Source organism: Gossypium hirsutum, chromosome A06, assembly GCF_007990345.1.
Source record: "Gossypium hirsutum isolate 1008001.06 chromosome A06, Gossypium_hirsutum_v2.1, whole genome shotgun sequence".
Lineage (NCBI taxonomy): Eukaryota > Viridiplantae > Streptophyta > Magnoliopsida > Malvales > Malvaceae > Gossypium > Gossypium hirsutum.
The window spans coordinates 121294989-121317447 of record NC_053429.1 but is presented as its reverse complement, the minus strand read 5'-3'; the positions used below and the strand labels follow the sequence as shown (position 1 = coordinate 121317447).

At 34.4% G+C, this 22459-nt stretch overlaps 1 protein-coding gene across 1 annotated transcript; it reads left to right on the top strand.

The window, feature by feature from the left end:
• The first annotated feature begins 3659 nt into the window (after positions 1-3659).
• On the top strand, positions 3660-10433 carry LOC107962034 (folylpolyglutamate synthase). The gene is made up of 16 exons (XM_016898253.2): positions 3660-3877; positions 3951-4084; positions 4172-4237; positions 4664-4773; positions 4955-5015; positions 5641-5724; positions 5842-5898; positions 6037-6097; positions 6588-6634; positions 7168-7245; positions 7376-7537; positions 7615-7863; positions 8336-8414; positions 8606-8758; positions 9085-9245; positions 9964-10433. Exons 1-16 carry the CDS (start codon positions 3868-3870, stop codon positions 10021-10023), a joined length of 1572 nt encoding a protein of 523 aa, XP_016753742.1. The 5' UTR covers positions 3660-3867; the 3' UTR covers positions 10024-10433.
• The last annotated feature ends 12026 nt before the right edge of the window (positions 10434-22459 follow it).

Here is a 22459-nt window from a genome sequence, read left to right as displayed (position 1 = left end):
GGGATTTTACAATCTCTTCTTCTTCTTCTTCTTCTTCTTCTTATGTTATTAGTTTTTTTTTTCAATTTCTTCTTAAATTAGGTGAATTTCCACTATGGACATCCAACACAAATAATCCTATGACATGCTAATTATATCCGAATACAGATGTCTCATTTATTTATAATAATTATAATTCATAAATCAATACTATGGATTCTCATAACTCATCACTAAACATTAATTAAGCATATGTTAACATGCATGTAGCTAAACACCAACTTTACATAAACCATAATCAATCATTCCTAAGTTAAATTAATTAATCAAAACATATATCACAAAATCAAATTAAGCCAACACAAATCGAAATTTGCAACGCCTTTGAAACCTTTCCATTCCCCTTGGCCTCAGATGTCTCAATCATGATTTTTGCCTCAAGTTCATAGTCAAACATTAAAAATCAAATTAGTACATCAATTATTAACATTAAATACACCTTAAACTAATTGTAACATCCTTAAAACCCTCTTAGTCGTAAACAATATGTGATAGATTTTTAGTGAAATAAGATATTAAGATCAAAGAAAGTGAAAGTCCTAGGTTACTAAAGAAAGTTGAATCAAGAAGTATGACATGGTGTATTAAATTAAGGAAGGGACTAAATCATAAAAAATATGAAGAAGTACTGTGACCTTAGTGTAAATATTTAAAAATTATGAGGAAAAAATATAAATACAAAAAAAGTTGAAGGACTAAAAGCCAAATATCTTAAAGGAGGAAAGGAAAAAAAGTAGAATGAATTGGTGAAAAAGCACCAAATTGAAGAAGTACAAAATAAAAAGGACTCAATTGCAATTTTACCAAAATGAGAATTGACATAGAAGTGAATATTGAGATATTACAAGGGTAAAATAGTCATTTTCAATCAAGATAATTATTATGATGAATATTTGGTATTGAAATGTGATTGGTGGAATATTCTAATTATTATAAGATATTTTATATTGTATTTTAATATTTTAATTAATTAATTTAATAAGATATTTTCATGGAAAAACGTAGAGAATTCTCTCATCTTTCTATGCTTCTCACGTTAGCTTATATATATAAAGAGGAAGTTTTTATTTTGTTACAATTTGGTCCTTTGTCATGCCATTCCCCTATTCTACCCTAGTAAAAATGAAGTAGAAATTCTAAAGAGTATGAAGAACAATTTAGAAACAAGAAATTAGTAAGAAGTGAAGAATATTAGAAAAAAGAGAAGAATAATGATGAAGTTGAGAGAGAAATGGAAGAGAAGCAAAAAAGAAGAAATTCTTGTTAAAAGAAGTAAGTTTTCTTATTAACTTTACATGTATTTTAATGAGTTGAGTTGAAAGAAATTATATTTTAATTAAAATAGTAGAGATAGAAAGTATTAATGAAGTATGATATGTAAAAATACTAAGTTTTCAAGTGAGAGAGAAATATAATTTGTATTATGAGAAGCATTAAGGTAAATAAATGAATATTTTATCAGCATATAAATCTAAATGATTAAACTAAATAGTAATCAAAAGTATAATGATTATAAAAGTAAATATTTTTACTAAAACAGTTTCTGGACAGCAACAGTAGCTTAACTTTGAAATTTTACCAAAAATTTTAAAATTTGAGTTAGAGGTTTTAACAAATATGAGATTAAATCCTATTGAGTCTAGTATTATATAAAAAAATGGTGTAAATAATAGAATTGTAAATTATGAGATATATTAATTTTAGGGAGATAAGGTTAGAATGATTTCGAGCTTTCCTGTTCTAACTTTAAAAATTCATTAAAAATTATAAAAAAAATAATTAATAGACAAATTTTATATGTATGAAATGATTAAGAAGTCTATTTTCAAGAGAAACAAATAAAACCTTATATAAATTTTGCACTAAAAGATATATGTATTTTAGTGGAAGTAGGTCAAATCTGCCTAGCAGGAGAACAAGGGAGAATTAGATATATAGGAAGAGATGGAATTTGCTAGGTAAGTGAAGTTAAAATGAACTTGTGTAAATTAGATTGACCTTTAGTGAAATTTTGAGCTTGGAAAGTGACCAAGAATGAATGAAAATGACATAAGAATGCTTAATTTTTTCCTGACCGTTAACCTTATTTTTCTTTTTTTCTTCTCATTTACTCAATGTGCCTTCTTTCTTTTCACTTTGCAAATCTATTTTGTGGGTATTTTTATTGTCTTCACAAGTTGCTATGGACAAATGACGATGCCTATTATTGCTAAAACACTACCGACCACCGACAGTTTCTTTTAGAAAGTGGGTGGCTCTTCGTTGAATTCTTAATTTGTTTTTATTTTGAGAGTGTTTCAGAATAATAAATGATTTCATTAGTTGGTTTGGATCTGTGATGTCTTAAGTTTTATATGTTTTTTGTTTATTTTTCCATTATTTAATAAGTCTTAACTTTTAGAAGTTTTTTGTTTACTCTTAGAGTATGCCTTTTATTCTTGCTTTTGCGAGTGATTTTAAGGTTAGTTTTGTCGTCATCCTCTCTAGTTTGGTGGATGCTCGGTTCTTTTGCCGATTTATGCCTGCCTCTTTGGACCATCCATGACTGATTTTCTTCTTGTATTAAAGTACTTGCAATCACTCCAGATATGTTGTGACAGAGCCAATTGTCAACGTGACATAATGTTCTATTAATGTTGAAGTTGAAGCCTTTGTTGTGTTGATGGAGTTTGTCTTTTACCGCCTACAACGGGTGTTTGTTATTCTCCCAAGTTGTATGGTCTCATTCATTGAATGAATTAATAAATTTTCTTAAAAAAAATTATCTATTTAATGAATTACACTGCCCATTACAAAAAAAACATCTTAGTTTAACTTCTCAAAATAGCTCAATTTAAATATGGAAATGAACTTTTTATTTATTCATTAATCTTTTTGTTTTAAATATGAAAAAGACAAGTTGAAATTGCTTAGCAGTGGCTTGTGGTTATTTCTAGATAATCAACTCATTCTTTTAAATTTTGAATCTGGTGGTTTATCTCATTCTTTTAAAGCAATCATTGAATATCAAATATAGGAAAGTATATGATGAGGCCATTGGGGTATCGTTGATCTCACAACAATATCAACCCAATCAACAAAATTTTGTTTAGACCTATTCGCTTGGTAGGCTAGTAATCGATCAGATATAGTGATTCAGATGATCCAAGGTCTAGAGTATGGGGACGATATCTAGAGTTGAGGTTCCTACAACTTCTCCTTTGTAGTATTTGCACTTAAGTTTTCTATCTAAGATCATCTTACTTATATGTATGATCTAGTGTCACAAGTCATGGATTAAATTATCATTGTGCCGGAAGTCAACTAATCAAATAAGACTCATTTAATTTGCTTGAAATGATTTGACTCGTGAAACATACTAATACTATAAGCAAAATTTAGGAGGAAAAATCCTATATAATCGTTATCTAGCATGAAGAGGTTGATTGCTTATAAGTCTACTTCAATGTGGAAAGTTGTTCATTTGATTTGTTGTTTTGTTTTTGGTTGTTTATGGTTTTTGTTTATTTTGACTGCCAAATGATATTGCAAAAGGAAAGATTTAAAAAATCCTATGGTTTAGGAGCCTTTTAATAAAAAAATTTATGTATATAAAAGAATAAAATATGATAAAAGATAGTGGGCAATCTTTGTCTGCGACCAACCCACAAACAAAAACAAAACGATGTCACTATTGGCGAATGTGGTTCCTTGCGTTAAAATTTCTCAACCCTCCAATCCCAATCCCAATCCCACCCAATCCCAATCTCATCATCTCTTGGTCTTCGCTTCTCAACGCCTCCTCTCATTTCCCCAATCCTTTCATCCATCCAAATCAAAAATATCCCAATGGCCAAAGGTAAAAAAAGAAGAAGATTGAAAAACTGTTTTTTTCCCCAGTTTTTATGATTTTCTGTTTTGTTTTATTGTAGGAGGATCGATGGAGTCTGCGGCGGATCGATACCAATCGACGTTGGATGCCTTGTCGTCGTTGATAACGAAAAAGAGCCGTGCTGACAAGAGTAATAAAGGGGACCGCTACGACTTGCTCTTTGATTATTTGAAAGTAATTTGGTTTTGTTTTGATTGAATTCTTTTCAGAAATTGATTTTTTTAGAGTTTAAAATTATGCTGATTGTTGAATGGATTATAGATTTTGGAACTGGATGAGGCAATTTCACAGTTGAAAATCATCCATGTTGCTGGCACTAAAGGAAAGGTATTGAAAATTTTCTCTCTCTGAAACTCATTAATTTTAGTTAATTAACTTTAAGAATCTTTTCCTGTTTCTTTTTTTTTTCTTTTGTATGCTGCATTTATCTGTAGCTTCGTCCTCGCATTTGCCACTATTTTCTACTAGTTTTTTTTTTTTTTGTCTAAGACCTGGTATCAGTAGTCACATTGGCCCCGACTATTCTGAGTTAAGCTGGGTTAACCCTGAGGTGGGAAAACTCCCCCAACACATACTTTCTCCTTTTGCAAGACTTGAACGGATGCCGGTACCGAGCTCCTTAGCACTCGGCCTTATAGGCATTGGTACTATTTCGGTCTAGTTGGCTTCAATGTAACTTAATTCTTCTATCATGTTTGTATATAGCATATGAATTGATATACTGATTCCCTCTTCATTTGGAAATTTGAAAAGGGATCAACATGCACGTTTGCTGAATCTATATTACGTAATTGTGGGTTTCGAACTGGACTTTTCACATCTCCTCATCTTATTGATGTTCGTGAAAGGTTTCGACTGGATGGGTAAGCGTTTCAAATGGGTGGTTTGTCTATTTAATTGATCTTATGTAGGAAGTTAAGTTATTGTCTATAATTTTTTAAAGCTTTCTATAATTAATGTTGGCTAACTACTGCTATCTATGAGTATTTATAATTTTAGGCGTTGATAGTATTGTTCATTTCTTGTCTTTCTTGGCTGTTTCAGTTTGGAGATAAGTGAGGAGAAATTCTTGGAATATTTCTGGTGGTGCTATGATAGGCTGAAGGTACATCCACACTAGTGTTCCGTCCTGCTGGAGTCTTCTACAATTATACTTGCCTTTCTCTATGTTATTAAGTTGGTTTTTTTATTTTTTTAACATCAATTATTGTCTGTCCTAAGTAGTAAGTATTTGGCTCTACAATAAGGACTTCCTATTTCGTCAACTAGTATAGTACAAGAATTAGTCTTAAATTATTTATTAGAATTTTCTAAGTTATTTCTCCTAGTATTTGTCTTCAACAAAGCATCATCAGACTAAAAGCTAATAGTCATGCATGGTGCATATGATGACTTTTTTTGTTTTTCTTTTTTTTGGGGGGGGGGCGGAGGAATAGTTTTTTTAGAATTTGGAATGGGTCAATAGGAAGTTAGGGCTTCTCTAGCCAATCAGTCTAGTAGAAGGAATAAGAATTGAGTTCTGTAGCATTTCAAACAAACTTGAATAGTCCGCATGGACTTGCCTGGACTCTCTGCCTTTTTGACAACTTGAAACAGCATCATCTGCAGTATCATTTCTCTCTCAGTCCAGTTACATATTTATCATTGAATAAACAGTATTGTCTTTTATTTTGGGCTTTTCCTTTGAACAATGTGTTTAATCCTACTTAACTTTTTTCGTTGATTCGTAGGAAGAAACCAATGATGATGTACCAATGCCTACATACTTTCGCTTCCTGGCCTTGCTTGCCTTTAAGATATTTGCAGCAGAGCAGGTTTGATGTGTGTTATGATCCTTCTAAATGAAGCTGTTCCCATGTTGCTTCTACCATTTCATGATCATCCTCTGCTATGAAGTGCAAATATTGATTGCCTTTAAATTGTCTGTGAAGGTTGATGTTGCAATTCTGGAGGTTGGTTTGGGTGGAAGGTTTGATGCAACCAATGTGGTATTTTTCTAATTTTGTTCACAAATACTCTACATATCTGCCAAGCTAAGCTTATCATTTCTGGCCATTGTGGTGCTAGAATATAAAGCTAATGCCTATCTTGTTCTAATTTTTTGTCAATGTGTCTTTTTTTTTCAGGTTGAAAAACCTATTGTGTGTGGTATATCTTCCCTTGGGTATGATCACATGGAGATTCTTGGTTAGTATTATATAACTTTAGTTAACTTCTCATGAACGTTCATAATTAATATAAGTGAAAGATCTCTGAATATCTTTGTAAAGTTATTGAACAAGATCCCTGAGTAACAGAGACATTTCATTTTGTATTCCATTATTTTTAACATTGTGCAGTAAAATTGTGACATCAAAGATTTTTTGAGCCTAATGTTGACAGCTATATTTCCAGCATATCTGTGAGATTTCATTATCCGGAGAACAAATAAATTATGCAGAACTAAATGAAAAAAATACAGTTACACTTGTTCTAGTGTTGTCTATCATCTTTCTCAATTTAGACTCAGAAATCTGCTTCATATCCCTATATACTAACTTTCTAAGCTACGTGAATAATTACTTGTGTATTTTGTCATTTGGTGTATCCATGTATGTCAAAATAACTTGCTTCTTTCAGAATAATTAAAGCTAATGCTAGAGTTTGCTTTCTTTCCTCTTTTGGATGCCATAAACAGGAAATACTCTGGGAGAAATTGCTGGGGAGAAGGCTGGTATTTTTAAGGTGCTTTTACTTTTAGAACCACATCGATTTAAAGCATATGATAAGACTCTGTTCCAGTTTTGCAACATAATTTAAATCTATTTCCTTTTTCTTGGGTGTGCTTGGTTGAATGGAAAAGTAGAAGGATGAAAAGTGGGAAAGTGAAAAGAAAGTAAATTGTGTATGCTTGGTAGGAAATAAGGTGAAAGAAAAGAAAATAGGAAAGATGACTATTTTCTATTCTAATACATAAAAAGCAAATCATTCCAAATTATAATGATAAGAGGAGAGAGAGCGAGGGAGATGCGAGTTAAGTGTGCATATTTACAAGATTAAGTATTTTTTTTTTTAAATTTTCATTTTCCAATGCTACCAAGCCATAGATAAAAATAAAATTATCTTTCATTTCATTTTTCTGTCTTTCCTACCAAGCATACCAATGGAAAGGAACAATGTATTTTCTATTTTTCTGCTTTTCTCCAATTTTTCATCTTTCTAATTTTCTTTCCATCTTATCGAGCAAAATCTTTATGTTAGTACTTTTTCTGGTGCAGCATGAAATCCCGGCCTTTACTGTACCTCAACCTGATGAGGCAATGCATGTGCTTGAAGAGAAAGCTTCAAAGTTGAATGTATGTTGCATAACACTTTCATTTCTGAGTTTCCTGATGCAAAGAATTTGAATGCATGACTCAACTTATATTCAAATTCTGGATATTGCCTTGTTCTGGAAGGACATGAATATGATTATGTTCTTAACAGGTAAACCTTCAAGTAGCACATCCACTAAATGTGAATTTGCTGAATGGTCTAAAACTTGCACTTGAAGGTGAACATCAATATTTGAATGCTGGTCTTGCTGTTGCACTGTGTTCTACTTGGCTTCAGAGGACTGGTCATCCTATTATCAATTTCAATCAAACAGTAGGTTCTATTTATTGGAGACTTTCTCTGCATTCCAATTTCCATTTGCTTAAAAGTTATTTATTTCCTTGGAATAGGGTCCATTACCTGAACCATTTATTAAGGGCCTAACCACAGCAAGTTTGCAAGGGCGGGCTCAGATTGTCCCTGACATTGAAAGCCCTGGAAATCTGGTTTTTTATTTGGATGGAGCCCACAGTCCTGAAAGCATGGAAGCGTGTGCAAGGTGGTTTTCTCTTTGCACTAGGGATGATAATCACCTATCTAACCTGAATTATCAGCCGCAGCAGCATATGGATGAAGGATCTAAGAAGGATACTGCCCAGGTAGAGTGCCCTGCTCTTCTCCACAGTTTTAAAAACTTAGATGTAATTGAGAGTACTCTGTCCTTACAGGCATCAGTTTTGTTTTGATCTCTTTATATCCACTGTTCAACCTTTTCTATTTTAGCAAGTCAAAAGAAGCAATCAAACATGTAGAGTTTGGTGCTGACTTTTATTTTGTTTATGAGTAATAGTATGAAGGATAATCTAAACCTAGGAGGCTATTTGGTTTTTCAGAAAGCTTCAGAAATTTGATTATTGAGTTTATAAAGCTCAAACATAACTTGAGGCAAAAGTAAATGTATATTTTGATAATTCCTTGAGCATCTGGCTGTAAACTGTTGCTACTTTTTTCAAATATACATGCATGCACACCTTATTTATATTTTCGTGCTTTTCTAAACTTCAAGCTGTACAATAGATTTGGGCTGCATCTTGATGATACTGGACTTAAGCTTTTGAGAATCGCTTGCAGATTCTGCTATTCAATTGTATGTCAGTGCGAGATCCTCAGTTGCTTCTGCCTCGCTTGATGAGGACATGTGCCAGCCATGGTAATTACTTGAGTTAGAGGCATATTTAGATATGTTCTCTTGGATAGAATTTTACATCCATATGATGGAAAGCATTGTAAATTCTTTTAAAGTTCATGAAAGATCTGGTGTTTTAGGGGAATGGTTACGTTCAGGTGCTTTAATCCTTTATTGTACTGTTTTAGTCTAAAATCTATTAATTGATACTTCAGGTGTCTGCTTCAAGAAGGCTCTCTTTGTGCCAAACATATCCGTGTATCACAAGGTTGGATCCCAGGCTTTACCCACAATTGATCCTCAAGTTGATTTGTCATGGCAATTTGCTCTTCAAAGAGCATGGGAAAGCCTTATGCAGAGTGATAAAGGTACCAGTCTAATGCATGGCATCACATTCTTCGTATTTTCCCAAAATTCATAGTTTGTGAGTTATGTTGAATTTGTAATTTTAAACTAATTAAGACTGCAACCTTTTTCATCGCATAATGTTTCAAGTTTTTTTTTTCCCCATATTTTGATTTCCAATGGGATTTACTTCCTTGGGATTCAAATCTCTTTTTCTGTTTGATGATATAAGTGAACTGATTTTATTTATGATCATCACAAAATGTGCAAATTTATTGTGGACATGGAGCATAACTGAGGGTGCTCTAATTCGGTTTGGTTTATAATGATTGGTTCCTCCATATACTAGGAGGGGAGCCCAGTAACACAGACCAAGCTTGTGAAGAAATGAAAGATGATACAGGAATGAGCGTTATGGGTTGTAAAAACAGTTCTATCTTTTCTTCTCTACCATCAGCTATTAAATGGCTCAGGGATACTGCCCAGAAGGATCGATTTGTTCGTTTTCAGGTAATGGTTGTGTTTTGTGGATTATATTTGCTTGAGATTATAAGCTTGCTGTTGCAAATATTTGCCTGCCTCTTATATATAACAAGGTTAGAGTACTTTACATCGAGTTCCTGGATATAGTCTCAGAACTTAGCATTCTTACTTTGTTTTGATGTGGTGGTTGAAAGTGTAGCTTGTAAAACCTTGCAGGATATTGGAACGTGTAGGATTATGCATGAATCGAGCCATTGAGTGGCTCTTGTTCCTCTGAAACATTATTTTATTATTGAATTGAGAGTAAAGTATGGATGATCTCCTGTGAGTTGTCTTTTATGATGGTTGATATCTGTGTCGATTAAATTGCTGAGTCTTTAATATAATACTTGTAGCCTACTGTCTTGGGAATAATTGGTTAGGCTTAGTGAATAATTTGTCAGAAAAGTACCTGATCGATGAATGTCAGATATACTCAATTTTTTAGAAGTTTTTCATATATTTAGAGGATCATATCCAACACCCATGTCCGAATATGTGTTGAATATGAGTGTCAACCTAGGTAGGGAGAACTCGGCAAAAACTTAACTAAAGCCTATAGGCATATCCTTATACTCCTTGGTCTTAGTGAAAAAGCATCGAGGTTGTGGTTCAGTTGTAGCTTTTTCTTTTCTTTAATGCTTACAACTCTCACTTCGTTTGTGTTTCTCTTGGGTTTTATAATTCCCTTATCTTGATTGATTAGGTCCTTGTAACTGGTTCCTTGCATCTCGTTGGTGATGTCTTGAGATTAATCAAGAAATAAGGCCAAATCTCCATATGCGCTCGTAGTTCTTCCTACATTGTTGGTGTAACAGACATCGGTTCATTTTCTTTACAAGTGAGGCAACGTCTCCACTGTCTCCCAACTGCCTGCTAATGGCTTCCGAGCTGTCGGATTTTCGGGGGTTGCTGGTTTAGGTAAAAACACCTTTTATGAATTTTGGGGTTGGCATAGCTTACATGAGCAACAATTGAATTATTGTTTTTGAAACATGTTGAGATAAATCCAGCAAAACATTGCAATTCATTTTGGATGACAACTGACAGTTTTATGTTCATTACTTTTAAGCCTTACAACCCTTCTGCCTGTCTAGAGATATTTGTAGGATCATTGAGTTTTAATTTTCTTTTAAACCCATTAATATTTATAAATAGTTAATCCAATTTCATTTAGGTTGGCACATATGATTTTTTGTTTCTTCTTTCAAAATGCACATGTTATACTTCATACATTTTTTAATATTTCCGTTGTAGTATTATATATTGATATAATGATAAAATAAACTCTTATATTAGTTTGGTAGGAGTATTATTACACGTTTTAGTTTATGGATTAACAATAAACTAATTCAATTAGTAATATTTAGTCATTTTATTTTTTACAAGATTTTTTAGTTATTTTTTTTTAATTTGAAGCTTAAATTTGTGCTAAATATTTTTTATTTTAGGTCGAACTATTGTATACATATATGATAAATAAGTTTTTTCCTTATATTATTATACTAGTAATTAAATGGGGTATTAATGTTTACATTTTTTGTTAATTTGACTTTTAATTTTTTAAAGCTAAATTTTGGTTCTCAACTTTTTAAATATTGACTAAATAAACATGGTAGACTCCAAATGTATTTTATGTTTTTTTTTAAATTTGAATTTATTTTTATTTTTAATACTTTTACAATTTTTAAATTATTTGTTGATATACATATAAGACAAATAGTAGGGTATGAGTTTCACGTGAATTACCATGAGTGTTGCTAAATGTTAAAATCCAATTTGATTGTTTATAAAAGATAAATTAACAAAAAAATACATTGAGAGTTGAATTTATCATTTTGACTTGTATATTTTATTTTCAAATGATATAGATTTTGTAACATATAAAAAAACCCCTAATATATTATAGAATTAAGAAAGGGTTGATATCAATATCATATTTATTTGCTTAACCTTGGCCTGATCAAAGACATGAGTCTTAAATTTTGTTAAAGTCTATTTGTATTTATAAATAGTTAATTCAATTTTATTTAAACTTGTACATATAAATTTTTTTTCTCATTTTTTAGTTTTATTTAATATTTAGTAAATTTTCCTTTTATTAAAATTTTAAATATTGATAATTTAATAAAATTTTTTTAATATTTGCATTGTAGAGTTATATATTTAATTTTTAAATTATATAAATTACGTAATATATAAAAATAAAAGATTAATATACTATAAATCTAAAAATGTGTCCAACTAAGCTAGATTCAAGTCCAACATCATGTTTAAAGGGTTGAATTTTTATGTGAAGCTCATTTTTAGGCTCTAATTTTGTCTGTACATTTTGCAATAATAGATGGACTTTTGAGTAACTTAATATTTGGACATGTTTCTATTGAAAAGTAAGAAATAATTGATAAATTCTCATGAAACCCTAATTGTTTCCAAATTAAACCATTTAATTCCTTATTTCAATCTTCATCTATATCATATATATATCTTATGAAGCAAAAACCAATTATATCTGTCCGACCAAATAACTTCAGTTATTTAATATGTGTAGTTAAAATGTTAATCATATAATTTTTTATATACAAAATAATTTTATTTTATTTATATTAGTATAATATGATCTTCCTATTCAGAACAAAGTATTTAAAAAAGATGTACCTAAAAGCTATATTTACTTCCATTTTTCGACATGTTAGAGACATTAATGGTGGTGCCTTGAGGAATACCGGTACTGGAACCACCTTGTTGTGCGGCCAATGCTTTTCTACATACTATTTCATAAATATTCATCAAAATTGTCTGAAATGCTTTCTCGACATTAAATGCTTCGAGTGTCGACATCTCTAGGAACGATAGGCCTTCTTTTTGGGTCAAGTTTTTGGCGTCTTCGGTCAACATTGCTCGGAGATGATTGAGATTAGATTTGTTCCCGACATCATGATCATGATATTTGAATCAACATGGTCTTGTAGTTCTTGGAGCCATCGTTGGATGTTGTCGAAGGTTTGTGTTTTGGTTATGTCGTAAACAAGAAGTGCCCTGACCGCACATCTATAATAAGCACTTGTGTGATTGCTCTATATCGCTCTGGACCAACCGTGTTCTATATATGTGCTTTAAATATTTTTCTTTTTACGTGAAAGTAAGAAGCATAAACAACAACTTGACTTTAAATTACAATCACTATTTGTTTACTGTTGGGGAAACTATTATTATATGTTCCATGTACCGTTATAACAAACCTGTTTCTTTGTTCGGGTCATATATAGGTTTTAGTTGAGCTAAGTTTGATCCATTTGATCATGGCATGTTTGACAAAATAGTAGCATGAGTCCAATTAAAAGTCTTAGTCTCCCAATCAACTTCCTTGAGGTAGTATGATAACCATGGAAGTCTTATAATCTCTTGATAATTAATGTGTTATTTTTTAGAGATAATTATCAGAATTTTTTGAAGGGAATTTCTAAAGCATTTATCAACAGTTTTAAAAGAGAATATTTTAATGCTCTTTGAGCCTATAAATAGGCGTCATTCTCTTTTGGGATTCATCAAGTTTTATAAGCTGAGTTCTACAAAAAGCATGCACTTCTTGGTTTCGATCAACTTGTTTGTTTCTTTATTTTTCAATTATTTACTTAGTTGACTAAGGTGCTTGCTGTCTTTAATCAAATCACTATTGAGCGATCTTTGTGAGCTGTGGATTTGTGAGTTCTCTATCGGGACTGCATATACTTGTTTGGAGAAGAAGTTGTGGGCTTTAGCCAATACAGAAAGTGTACTCTTGAATTATTTGGTGATTGAATAAAATATTTATCTTGAGCGAGGCTATGTAAATATAAAATCATTATGTTTGAATTGAATAAATAAAGATTGGTTGCCTTAGATTCTTTTTTACTCTTGCTTTCTTTACGTTGTCATATTCTTTCAAATTATAATTACGATAAACACTTCGCAAAGTTATTTTATTATATCTGTAGAATAATTATTTTTTAATTAAGATAGAGCCTTCAAAAACTATTCAAAAACAACTAAGAGATAGTTTTCCAATCATGGAAACTTATTAAAAAAGGTAATTTAGTTTCACGAGCCCCTCTTCTAATAGAATCTTTGAACTATGCCTATTGGAAAGCACTCGTGAAGGCATTAATCATGTCAATAGACGATGATACTTGCGAGGCAATTGAAGAAGGTTGAACTCGAACTACTATTACTAGAACAAATTGCACTTTACAACCAAAAGGTAAAGTGCAATATACTATCGAAGAAAAAAGAATAGCTTCTGGAAACTCCAAGTTATTAACGCCATCTTTAATGGTGTGGATATGGAGTAATTCAAGGTGATATCTATGTGTGAGACGACCAAAGATGCTTGGATAATTATTCAAAATTAGAATGAAGGAAACACAATTGTCCGGTTGTTCAAATTGCAAATGCTGACCACACGGTTTGAAAATCTAAAGATGGAGGAAAAAGAAACAATTTCAGAGTTTTATGCCCGTCTATATGACATCTCAAATGAAGCCTTCTGCTTAGGAGCACAATTTTTAGAAACCAAGTTGGTAAGGAAGGTCTTACGCTCATTGGCAGAACGATTTGTAATCAAGGTAACTGCCATAGAAAAAGCAAAAGACATTGCTGCACTGAAGTAAGACGAGTTGATTGGATCTCTCAGAACATCCGAAATGAACTTGTTAGAAGCTCAAAGAAATAAGGTAAAAATTAATGTTGCTTTTAATGCTCGAAACTCGACTAATACAGGAAAAAGTTCCACAGAAACTATAGATCAGATCAAGGAGCAGATTGCCTTTTTGTCAAAGAATTTCATCAAAACTCAAACATTTTGCCAAGAAACATTGGTAATAGATAAAACAAGGAGAAGAAATGCCTAAGAAGAGCTAGAATAGAGGGTAATTCATGAAGAAGAAGACTATGCAATGCTATGAATGCAAAGGATACAGACATATTCAGATTGAATGTGCAAATATAAAAAAGAAGAAGCTAAAGTTGCTTATCACTACTTGGAGTGATGAAGAATCAGAAGATGATATGTCTGAGTCCGATAAAGAAGCGACATTCACTACCGAACTGAAAGAAGAGACAGAGGAACAAAGTAAAAAGGGTTCTATTGAAAATGCTTATTTTCACTTGTTAAAAAAAAGATGGAAATGGTATGTGAAATAAATAAAGATATTCAAGAAGAAGTGTGCATCCTAAGAAGTCAAAAGAAAGCCCTTAGAAAGGAAGTTCTCATCAGGAATCAAGTTATTGAAAAGGCTAATAAAGAACTTGAAGATACAATACTGACGTTGAAGAGATTCTAAAGCACAAAGCTTGACAAAATTTTATCTACACAGGTTTGAAATAGGGAGATGTGGCCTTGGTTATCCAAAGAAGGATATGAACACTAAACTATCTTATTGTTGAAGTTAGTTCCCATGCAGCCCATGCAGATTCAAGCACGTGAAAATTAATGCACTTATGTTATCCGGGTAAAGTATGTGCAAGAATTCATACACACAAGTTACCCGGGTAAAATACATGCAACTGAAGGGGTTGATGCTTCTTTTCTGTCTCAGTTACATTTTGTTACCGTTTAACTATGCTTTTGTAATCTAGTTCATTTTGAACTTAGTTTAGTTTATGTTTGATGTAATTTGATGGTGATAGAGCTATCACCAGCTTTGTTTATGTTTGCAAGCAAAATCACCTAGTCCCTATGTAATTAGTGGAGTTAGGTAGTGTTTAGGTAAAGGATTTGTTAATCTTTTGACCAGCCAAATGACTGGTATATGTAATGGCTTTAAGCCAATGTTTCAAATGAATGAAATCATCAGATTTTCTTCCATATGCTCCATCTTTCTTTGCCTTCTAAAAACTTCTAAGTTCTGTTCTTCATTCTTGACAGTAGCTAAAAGCTTGAACTCCAAGCATTTTTCCTTCATATTTTATCCGGGTATAATACGTTGCTGCCGGTGCTCTGTTTGAAATTCTTACTTTACCCGGTTAAAGTGCACTCAAACTCCAACAATTGGTATCAAGAGCTTTCATCTTAGAGGACCTGTTGTTGAAAATTAAATAGCTTCATCAGGCTTTTCTCCTGCAGCACCACCAGTTTTTAATGGTGAGGGGTTCCACATATGGGTTGTCAAAATGAGAACTTACCTACAGGCCTTTGATCTGTGGGAAGTGGTGAACACAGATGCTGAGCCTGCTCCACTTAGAGCCAACCCCACGGTAGCCCAAATCAGGCAACATGCAGATGAGAGAACCAAAAGGCACAAGACCATGTCATGCATTCAGAACTGTGTTTCTGATGTTATTTTCACCAGAATCATGGCTTGTGAGACTCCCAAGCAAGCCTGGGACAAGCTCAATGAGGAGTTCCAAGGCACTGAAAGAACTAGGCAGCAGCAGTTACTAAACTTGAGAAGAGACTTTGAAAATCTTAAAATGAAGGAAGAAGAGACAATAAAGCAGTACTCAGACAGGATAATGGCTGTGGTCAACAGCATAAGATTGCTAGGAGAACAGTTCAATGAGGCAAGAATTGTGGAGAAGGTGCTCTCAACATTGCCTGAAAGATATGAGGCAAAGATATCATCCTTAGAGGATTCGAGAGACCTGGCAACCATCTCTCTAACAGAGCTCATTAATGCTCTTTATGCTCAGGAACAAAGGAGAGCCAGTAGAATGGAGGAGCACCAGGAGGGAGCTTTTCAAGCCAAAGCTAAAGCAACCTCAAGTACCACTGCCTATAAGGGCAAGAAGAACCGCAAAAACAGGCCTAAGCCTAATGCTGCAAGAGGAGGAGATCGACTCTGCAGATTTTGCAAAAGACCTGGTCATCCAGAGGCCAGATGCTGGTTCAGACCAGATGCTGTGTGTCAACACTGCAAAAAGAAAGGCCATGTTGAAAGGGTCTGCAAAGAAAAAGGCAGACCTGGCCAAAACCAACAATACAAGGCTGAAGCTCGGGTAGCTGAAGAAGGCAGTGATAATGAGGAGTAGGTCTTTGCAGTTTCCTGCTCAGAAGAAAGACTCAAATGGTTGGTTTCTTGACAGTGGCTGCACCAACCATATGTCACCAGATGCAGCTATTTTCAAGTCCTTAGACAGAAGCTGTAAAACACAAGTTAAAGTTGGCAATGGCCACTTTATCAAGGCAGAAGGAAAGGGAGATGTGGTTATTCACACTCCAACAGGTAACAAAATCATTTCAAATGTTTTGTTAGTTCCTGAAATTGACAGAAACCTGTTAAATATAGCTCAGTTAGTTGAAAAAGGCTATTCAGTGGTGTTCAAAGGAAATGGATGTCAGATTAGTGATCCAAGTGGATCCATGCTCATGTCAGTAGCCATGACAGAAAAGAGCTTTGTTGTGGACTGGAATAAAGGCTTTGATAATGCCTATGCTGTTTCTTCTGAAGACTCCAAGCTTTGGCAACAAAGGCTTGGGCATGCCAACTTTAAGTCTATGGCTCGGATGGTCAGTAAGGAAATGGTTGAAAATTTCACCAAGACAGTTCAGAATGAAGATGTTTGTGAAGTTTGTCAGATGGGAAAGCAAGCTAGGCTTCCATTTCCTGCAAACACCACCTGGAGAGCATCAAGCAAGCTGGAACTAGTGCACACTGATGTTTGTGGCCCCATGAGAACTGAGTCACTTAGTGGCAACAGGTACTTTATTCTCTTCATTGATGATTTTACCAGATACTGCTCGGTTTATTTTTTGAAGCATAAGTCTGAGGTTGCTCAAGTGTTTATGAAGTTCAAAGCTGCAGTAGAAACAGAAGTAGGCTGCAAGATAAAGACCATTAGGTCAGATAATGGAACTGAATACACTTCAGCTCAGTTCCAAGCTTTGTGCAAAGACGCTGGCATCAAACACCAGCTAACCAATGTCTACACACCCCAACAAAATGGGGTTAGTGAAAGGAAAAACAGGAGCTTGATGGATATGGCTAGATGTTTATTGTTTGAGAAGAATTTGCCCAAGACCATGTGGGCTGAAGCTGTCAACACTGCTGTCTACATTCAGAATAGGCTTCCAACCAAAGCACTTGCTCACAAGACACCTTTTGAAGCCTGGTTCGGGTTCAAGCCATCATTGGCTCATATGAAAGTCTTTGGTTGCCTATGTTACAGCCAAGTACCAGCTGTTAAGAGGGACAAGTTGTCCAAAAGGGCTGTTCCTGGTATTTTAACCGGGTATAGTCTGGTAAAAAAGGGTTATAGGATCTTGGATCCTTTAACCAACAAAATCCAAGTGAGCAGAGATGTAGTGTTTGATGAGAAGGCTTGTTGGAATTGGGACAAGAATGAACCTGAAGCTGTCTCTAAAGAACTTGTGGTTGATCAAACAGAGCCTGAAGAAAATAGTCCTGATATGGACATTGATGACATGCCAGTCAGAGGCACTAGACCTTTGGCTGAAATTTATGAAAGGGCTCAAGTTGCCATAGTGGAGCCATGCAGTTTTGAAGAAGCTGAAGCTGATGAAGGCTGGAAACAGGCAATGGTTGATGAAATTGCCATGATTGAGAAGAACCAGACATGGGAATTGGTTCCTAGACCAGCAAAGAGGAAGGTTATTGGAGTAAAGTGGGTCTATCGAGCCAAGCAAAATGCTGATGGGAGCTTGAACAAACTGAAGGCCAGGCTTGTAGTTAAATGATTCATCCAAAAATATGGTCTGGACTACTTGGAAACATTTGCACCAGTGGCCAGGCTAGACACCATTAGATTGCTGATTGCCTTGGCAGCTCAGATGCAGTGGAAAATCTACCAACTTGATGTGAAGTCTGCATTTCTTAATGGCTTCCTTGAAGAAGAGATCTACATTGATCAGCCACAAGGATTTGTTGTGTCTGGCAAAGAACAAATGGTGTACAGGCTTAAGAAGGCATTATATGGCCTAAAACAGGCTCCCAGAGCCTGGTATGCTCGAATTGACAACTACTTAGTCAGTTTGGGATTTAACAGAAGTGTTAATGAACCAACACTATATGTCAAGAAGAATGAAGCTGAAATACAACTTATTGTATCCCTCTATGTCGATGACCTTTTGGTGACTGGAGGAGATCAAGATATGTTGGCTGAATTCAAAGCCAAAATGACGGACATGTTTGAAATGTATGACTTGGGGCTAATGACATACTTTTTGGGAATGGAGGTGCGCCAAATAGAAGGAAAAATCTTCTTGGGACAAAGAACATTTGCCTTGAAGGTTTTGTCCAAGTTCTCGATGGAGAATTGTAAGCCAACAAGTACTCCTATTGCTGTTGGAATGAAGCTGTCCAGCCAAGGAGATCATGAACCAGTCAATGAGTCTACTTACAGGAGCCTAGTTGGCTGCTTGTTATATTTGACAGCAACTAGGCTAGATATCTTGTTTACTGTGAGTATGTTATCAAGGTTTATGCATTGCTGTAATGTCCAGCACTTTCAAGCAGCAAAGAGAGTGCTAAGGTACATCAAAGGCACTCTTGACTATGGTGTGTTATTCAACAAAGCTGAAACCTTGAAGTTGAAAGGCTATACCGATAGTGACTGGGCTGGTTCAAGTGATGATATGAAAAGCACCTCTGGATATGCTTTTACCCTTGGCTCAACCATGTTTTTTTGGAGCTCAAAGAAACAATCGATTGTGGCTCAATCAACAGCAGAAGCTGAATATGTTGCAGCTGCAAATGCTGTAAATCAAGCCATATGGCTGAGAAAAATTCTAGCTGATCTTAACCTACATCAAAGGGAAGCAACAGAGATCTTTTGTGACAACAAGTCTGCTGTTGCAATTGCAAAGAATCCTGTCTTCTATGGCAGAACGAAGCACTTCAGCATCAAGTTACATGTGATAAGGGAGATGGAACAAGCTCGAGAGGTGGAGTTGATTCATTGCAATTCAGAGGAACAAGTTGCTGATATCTTCACAAAAGCCCTTGGTGTGTCAAGGTTTATAAAACTGAGAAATCAGCTAGGTGTTACAAGCATGGAAACTAAGGAGGAGTGTTGAAGTTAGTTCCCATGCAGCCCATGCAGATTCAAGCACGTGAAAATTAATGCACTTATGTTATCCGGGTAAAGTATGTGCAAGAATTCATACACACAAGTTACCCGGGTAAAATACATGCAACTGAAGGGGTTGATACTTCTTTTCTGTCTCAGTTACATTTTGTTACCGTTTAACTATGCTTTTGTAATCTAGTTCATTTTGAACTTAGTTTAGTTTATGTTTGATGTAATTTGATGGTGATAGAGCTGATCACCAGCTTTGTTTATGTTTGCAAGCAAAATCACCTAGTCCCTATGTAATTAGTGGAGTTAGGTAGTGTTTAGGTAAAGGATTTGTTAATCTTTTGACCAGCCAAATGACTGGTATATGTAATGTCTTTAAGCTAATGTTTCAAATGAATGAAATCATCAGATTTTCTTCCATATGCTCCATCTTTCTTTGCCTTCTAAAAACTTCTAAGTTCTGTTCTTCATTCTTGACAGTAGCTAAAAGCTTGAACTCCAAGTATTTTTCCTTCATATTTTATCCGGGTATAATACGTTGCTGCTGGTGCTCTGTTTGAAATTCTTACTTTACCCGGTTAAAGTGCACTCAAACTCCAACACTTATATATTTGTTAAAGTTAATGAATGTGATGCCTCAGGAACAAAGGAAGAACATAAAAAGAAAGAGGATTTTTGTCTATCATTATCGCAGTAAGGAGGGTCATATAAGACCTTTCTGTTACAAGTTGCTAGAGGACTTCAAGAAGTACAAACTTGATGGCAACAATGTTCGTCCAAGAAACAGGAAGGTACAACAAGTGAAGTAAGTCCAGGTTTTCAAGGAAAGAAGCCTTCTGATTGCTCATACTTCTTTAAAAGCCACAACTGAGGAGATTTGGTACTTTGACAGAGGGTGGTCGAGACACACGTTAGGAAACTAAGAATTCTTGAAAGAAGTTCAAAAAGGTGATATAGGGAGAGTAACCTTTGGAGATGGTCAAAATGGGAGAGTAACTGGAAAATAGGTCTTAGATGTTGAAGGATTACCAAAGCCCAATAATGTTCATCTTGTGGAAGGACTTTTTACAAATCTAATCAGCATAAGTCAACTGTGTGATGAGGGAATTCTAGTAGGTTTTACCAAGAATTATTGCGAGGTCCAAAACACAAGCGATGAATGCATAATAAAAGGAGCTTGGTCATTTAATAATTGTCATCGTCTCATAAAGGAAGAAAAATGTTTTGCGAAATCAATGAATGAGCTTGATCTATGGCATCAATGGCTAGGGCATGCAAGCTACAAAAGTCTACAAAGGGTTGTGCAACATGGAGCTATCCAAGGATTACCAAAACTTTCAGGAGTTATTACGAAACCTTGTGGAATTGCTTAAATGGAAAAAAAGCATTGCTCGTCCCATCCTTCATTACAATAGATCACTACCACAAGATTATTAGAGTTGCTCCAAATAGATTTTATTGGTTCTATGCAACTAGAGAGCCTACGAGGAAAGATGTATGTTTTTGTTTGTGTTGATGACATTTCTTGTTACACTTAGGTTAACTTTCTAAAAGAAAAGTCTAAAACTTTCAAGGTGTTTAAGAATCTGTGTATAAAGCTCATAAATGAAAAAAGGTGATAATATTGGAAAGATCATTCGAATTTGAAGTACTATGGAAAAGAGTTTGAGAATTATGAGTTTAAAGACTTCCGTGATCAAGAAGGGATCTTGCATGAATTTTCAGCCCTTAAGACGCCTCAGAAGAATAGGATTGTCGAGCTGAACTTTATAAGAGATGACCCTTGACGTTTAATGTAAAAAATATTTTACATAAGTTATGGGCCAAGGTCGTTAATACTGCATGTTATGTTAGTAATCGAGTGTTCTTAAGACCACTAACAAGAATGAATCCCTATAAGATCTGGAAACAAAGGAAGCTGATGGTTGCTTATTTTCAAAATTTTTGTACTCCATGTTATATTCTAAGAGATCAAGAAGCCAAATGAAAGTTTGACCCTCGAAGTGATAATGGTGTATTTGTAGGATACTCACCAAACAGTCAAGCATACTAGGTCTACAATAAATGAACCAGGATTGTGATAAGAGTCTATAAATGGAATTATTGATGACTCCTCAAAGTCTCTAGAAGAATTGCCTGAAGAGGAAGCAACTGCTAAAATAAAGTCCGTTGTAACAGAAGATGGAACAGAAACAAAGTGTCTTAAGGTTGAAGTAAATGGGGGGCCACAAGTTGAACCCTCCAACCAATATATTAAAGAATCATCCTCCTGAATATGTTATTGGTGAAATTGTTGATAGTAGAAGAACTCGAGGAAAGAAAATAAAATTTCGAGAGATGATCAACATGGGGTGCCATGTGTTAACATTAGAACCTAAAAGAGTAGAGGAGGTTTTACAAGATGAACACAGGATGGCTGCCATACAAGAAGAGTTACAACAATTTGTTAGAAATGAAGTGTGGACACTTGTACCACGACTAACAGAGTACAAAGTAATAGGTACCAAATGGATCTTCAAGAACAAGATTGATGAGAATGGAGTGATCACAAGGAATAAATCTTTTCTTGTAGATCAAGGGTACATGTAAGTTGAAGGAGTGGATTTTGATGAAATATTTTCTCTAGTAGCAAGGTTAGAATCAATCGTCTTTTATTATCTATTGCTTGCTACCTTAACATAAAATTGTTTTAGATGGATGTTAAAAGTGCATTTCTGAATGGATGGCTCAATGAGGAGGTTTATGTCGACTAGCCTAAAGGGTTTATTGACCCACATTATCTGGACTATGTGTACAAACTGACAAAGGCATTATACGGGCTAAAACAAGCTCCAAGAACTGGGTATGAATGCCAATACTTGTTACAACAAGGTTATGTTGGAGAAGCATGGATAAAACTCTATTCATAAAGAAAGGCGTGAAGGATATGATTTTTGTTCAGATTTATGTTGACAACATTATTTTCGATTCAAACTTAGAAAAGGCAAGGAATGAGTTTGTTCAACTCATGAAATTTGAGTTCAAGATAAGCATGGTTGGAGAACTCATATACTTTCTTGGTCTACAAGTTAAATATCTAAATTGAGGTATATTTTTAAATTAAGAAAAATATGCAGCGAACATGGTGAAAAAAATTAAATTAGAGTAAGCCAGGAATGCTCGGACTCCCAATGGATCAAGTGAAAAGC

What these genes read in the sequence shown, in the direction of transcription:
- LOC107962034 (XM_016898253.2), top strand. An exon ending in TTATCAATTTCAATCAAACA is followed by an intron (nt 7,538 to 7,614) that starts GTAGGTTCTATT and finishes TCCTTGGAATAG; the next exon opens with GGTCCATTACCTGAACCATT. An exon ending in CCTTATGCAGAGTGATAAAG is followed by an intron (nt 8,759 to 9,084) that starts GTACCAGTCTAA and finishes TCCATATACTAG; the next exon opens with GAGGGGAGCCCAGTAACACA.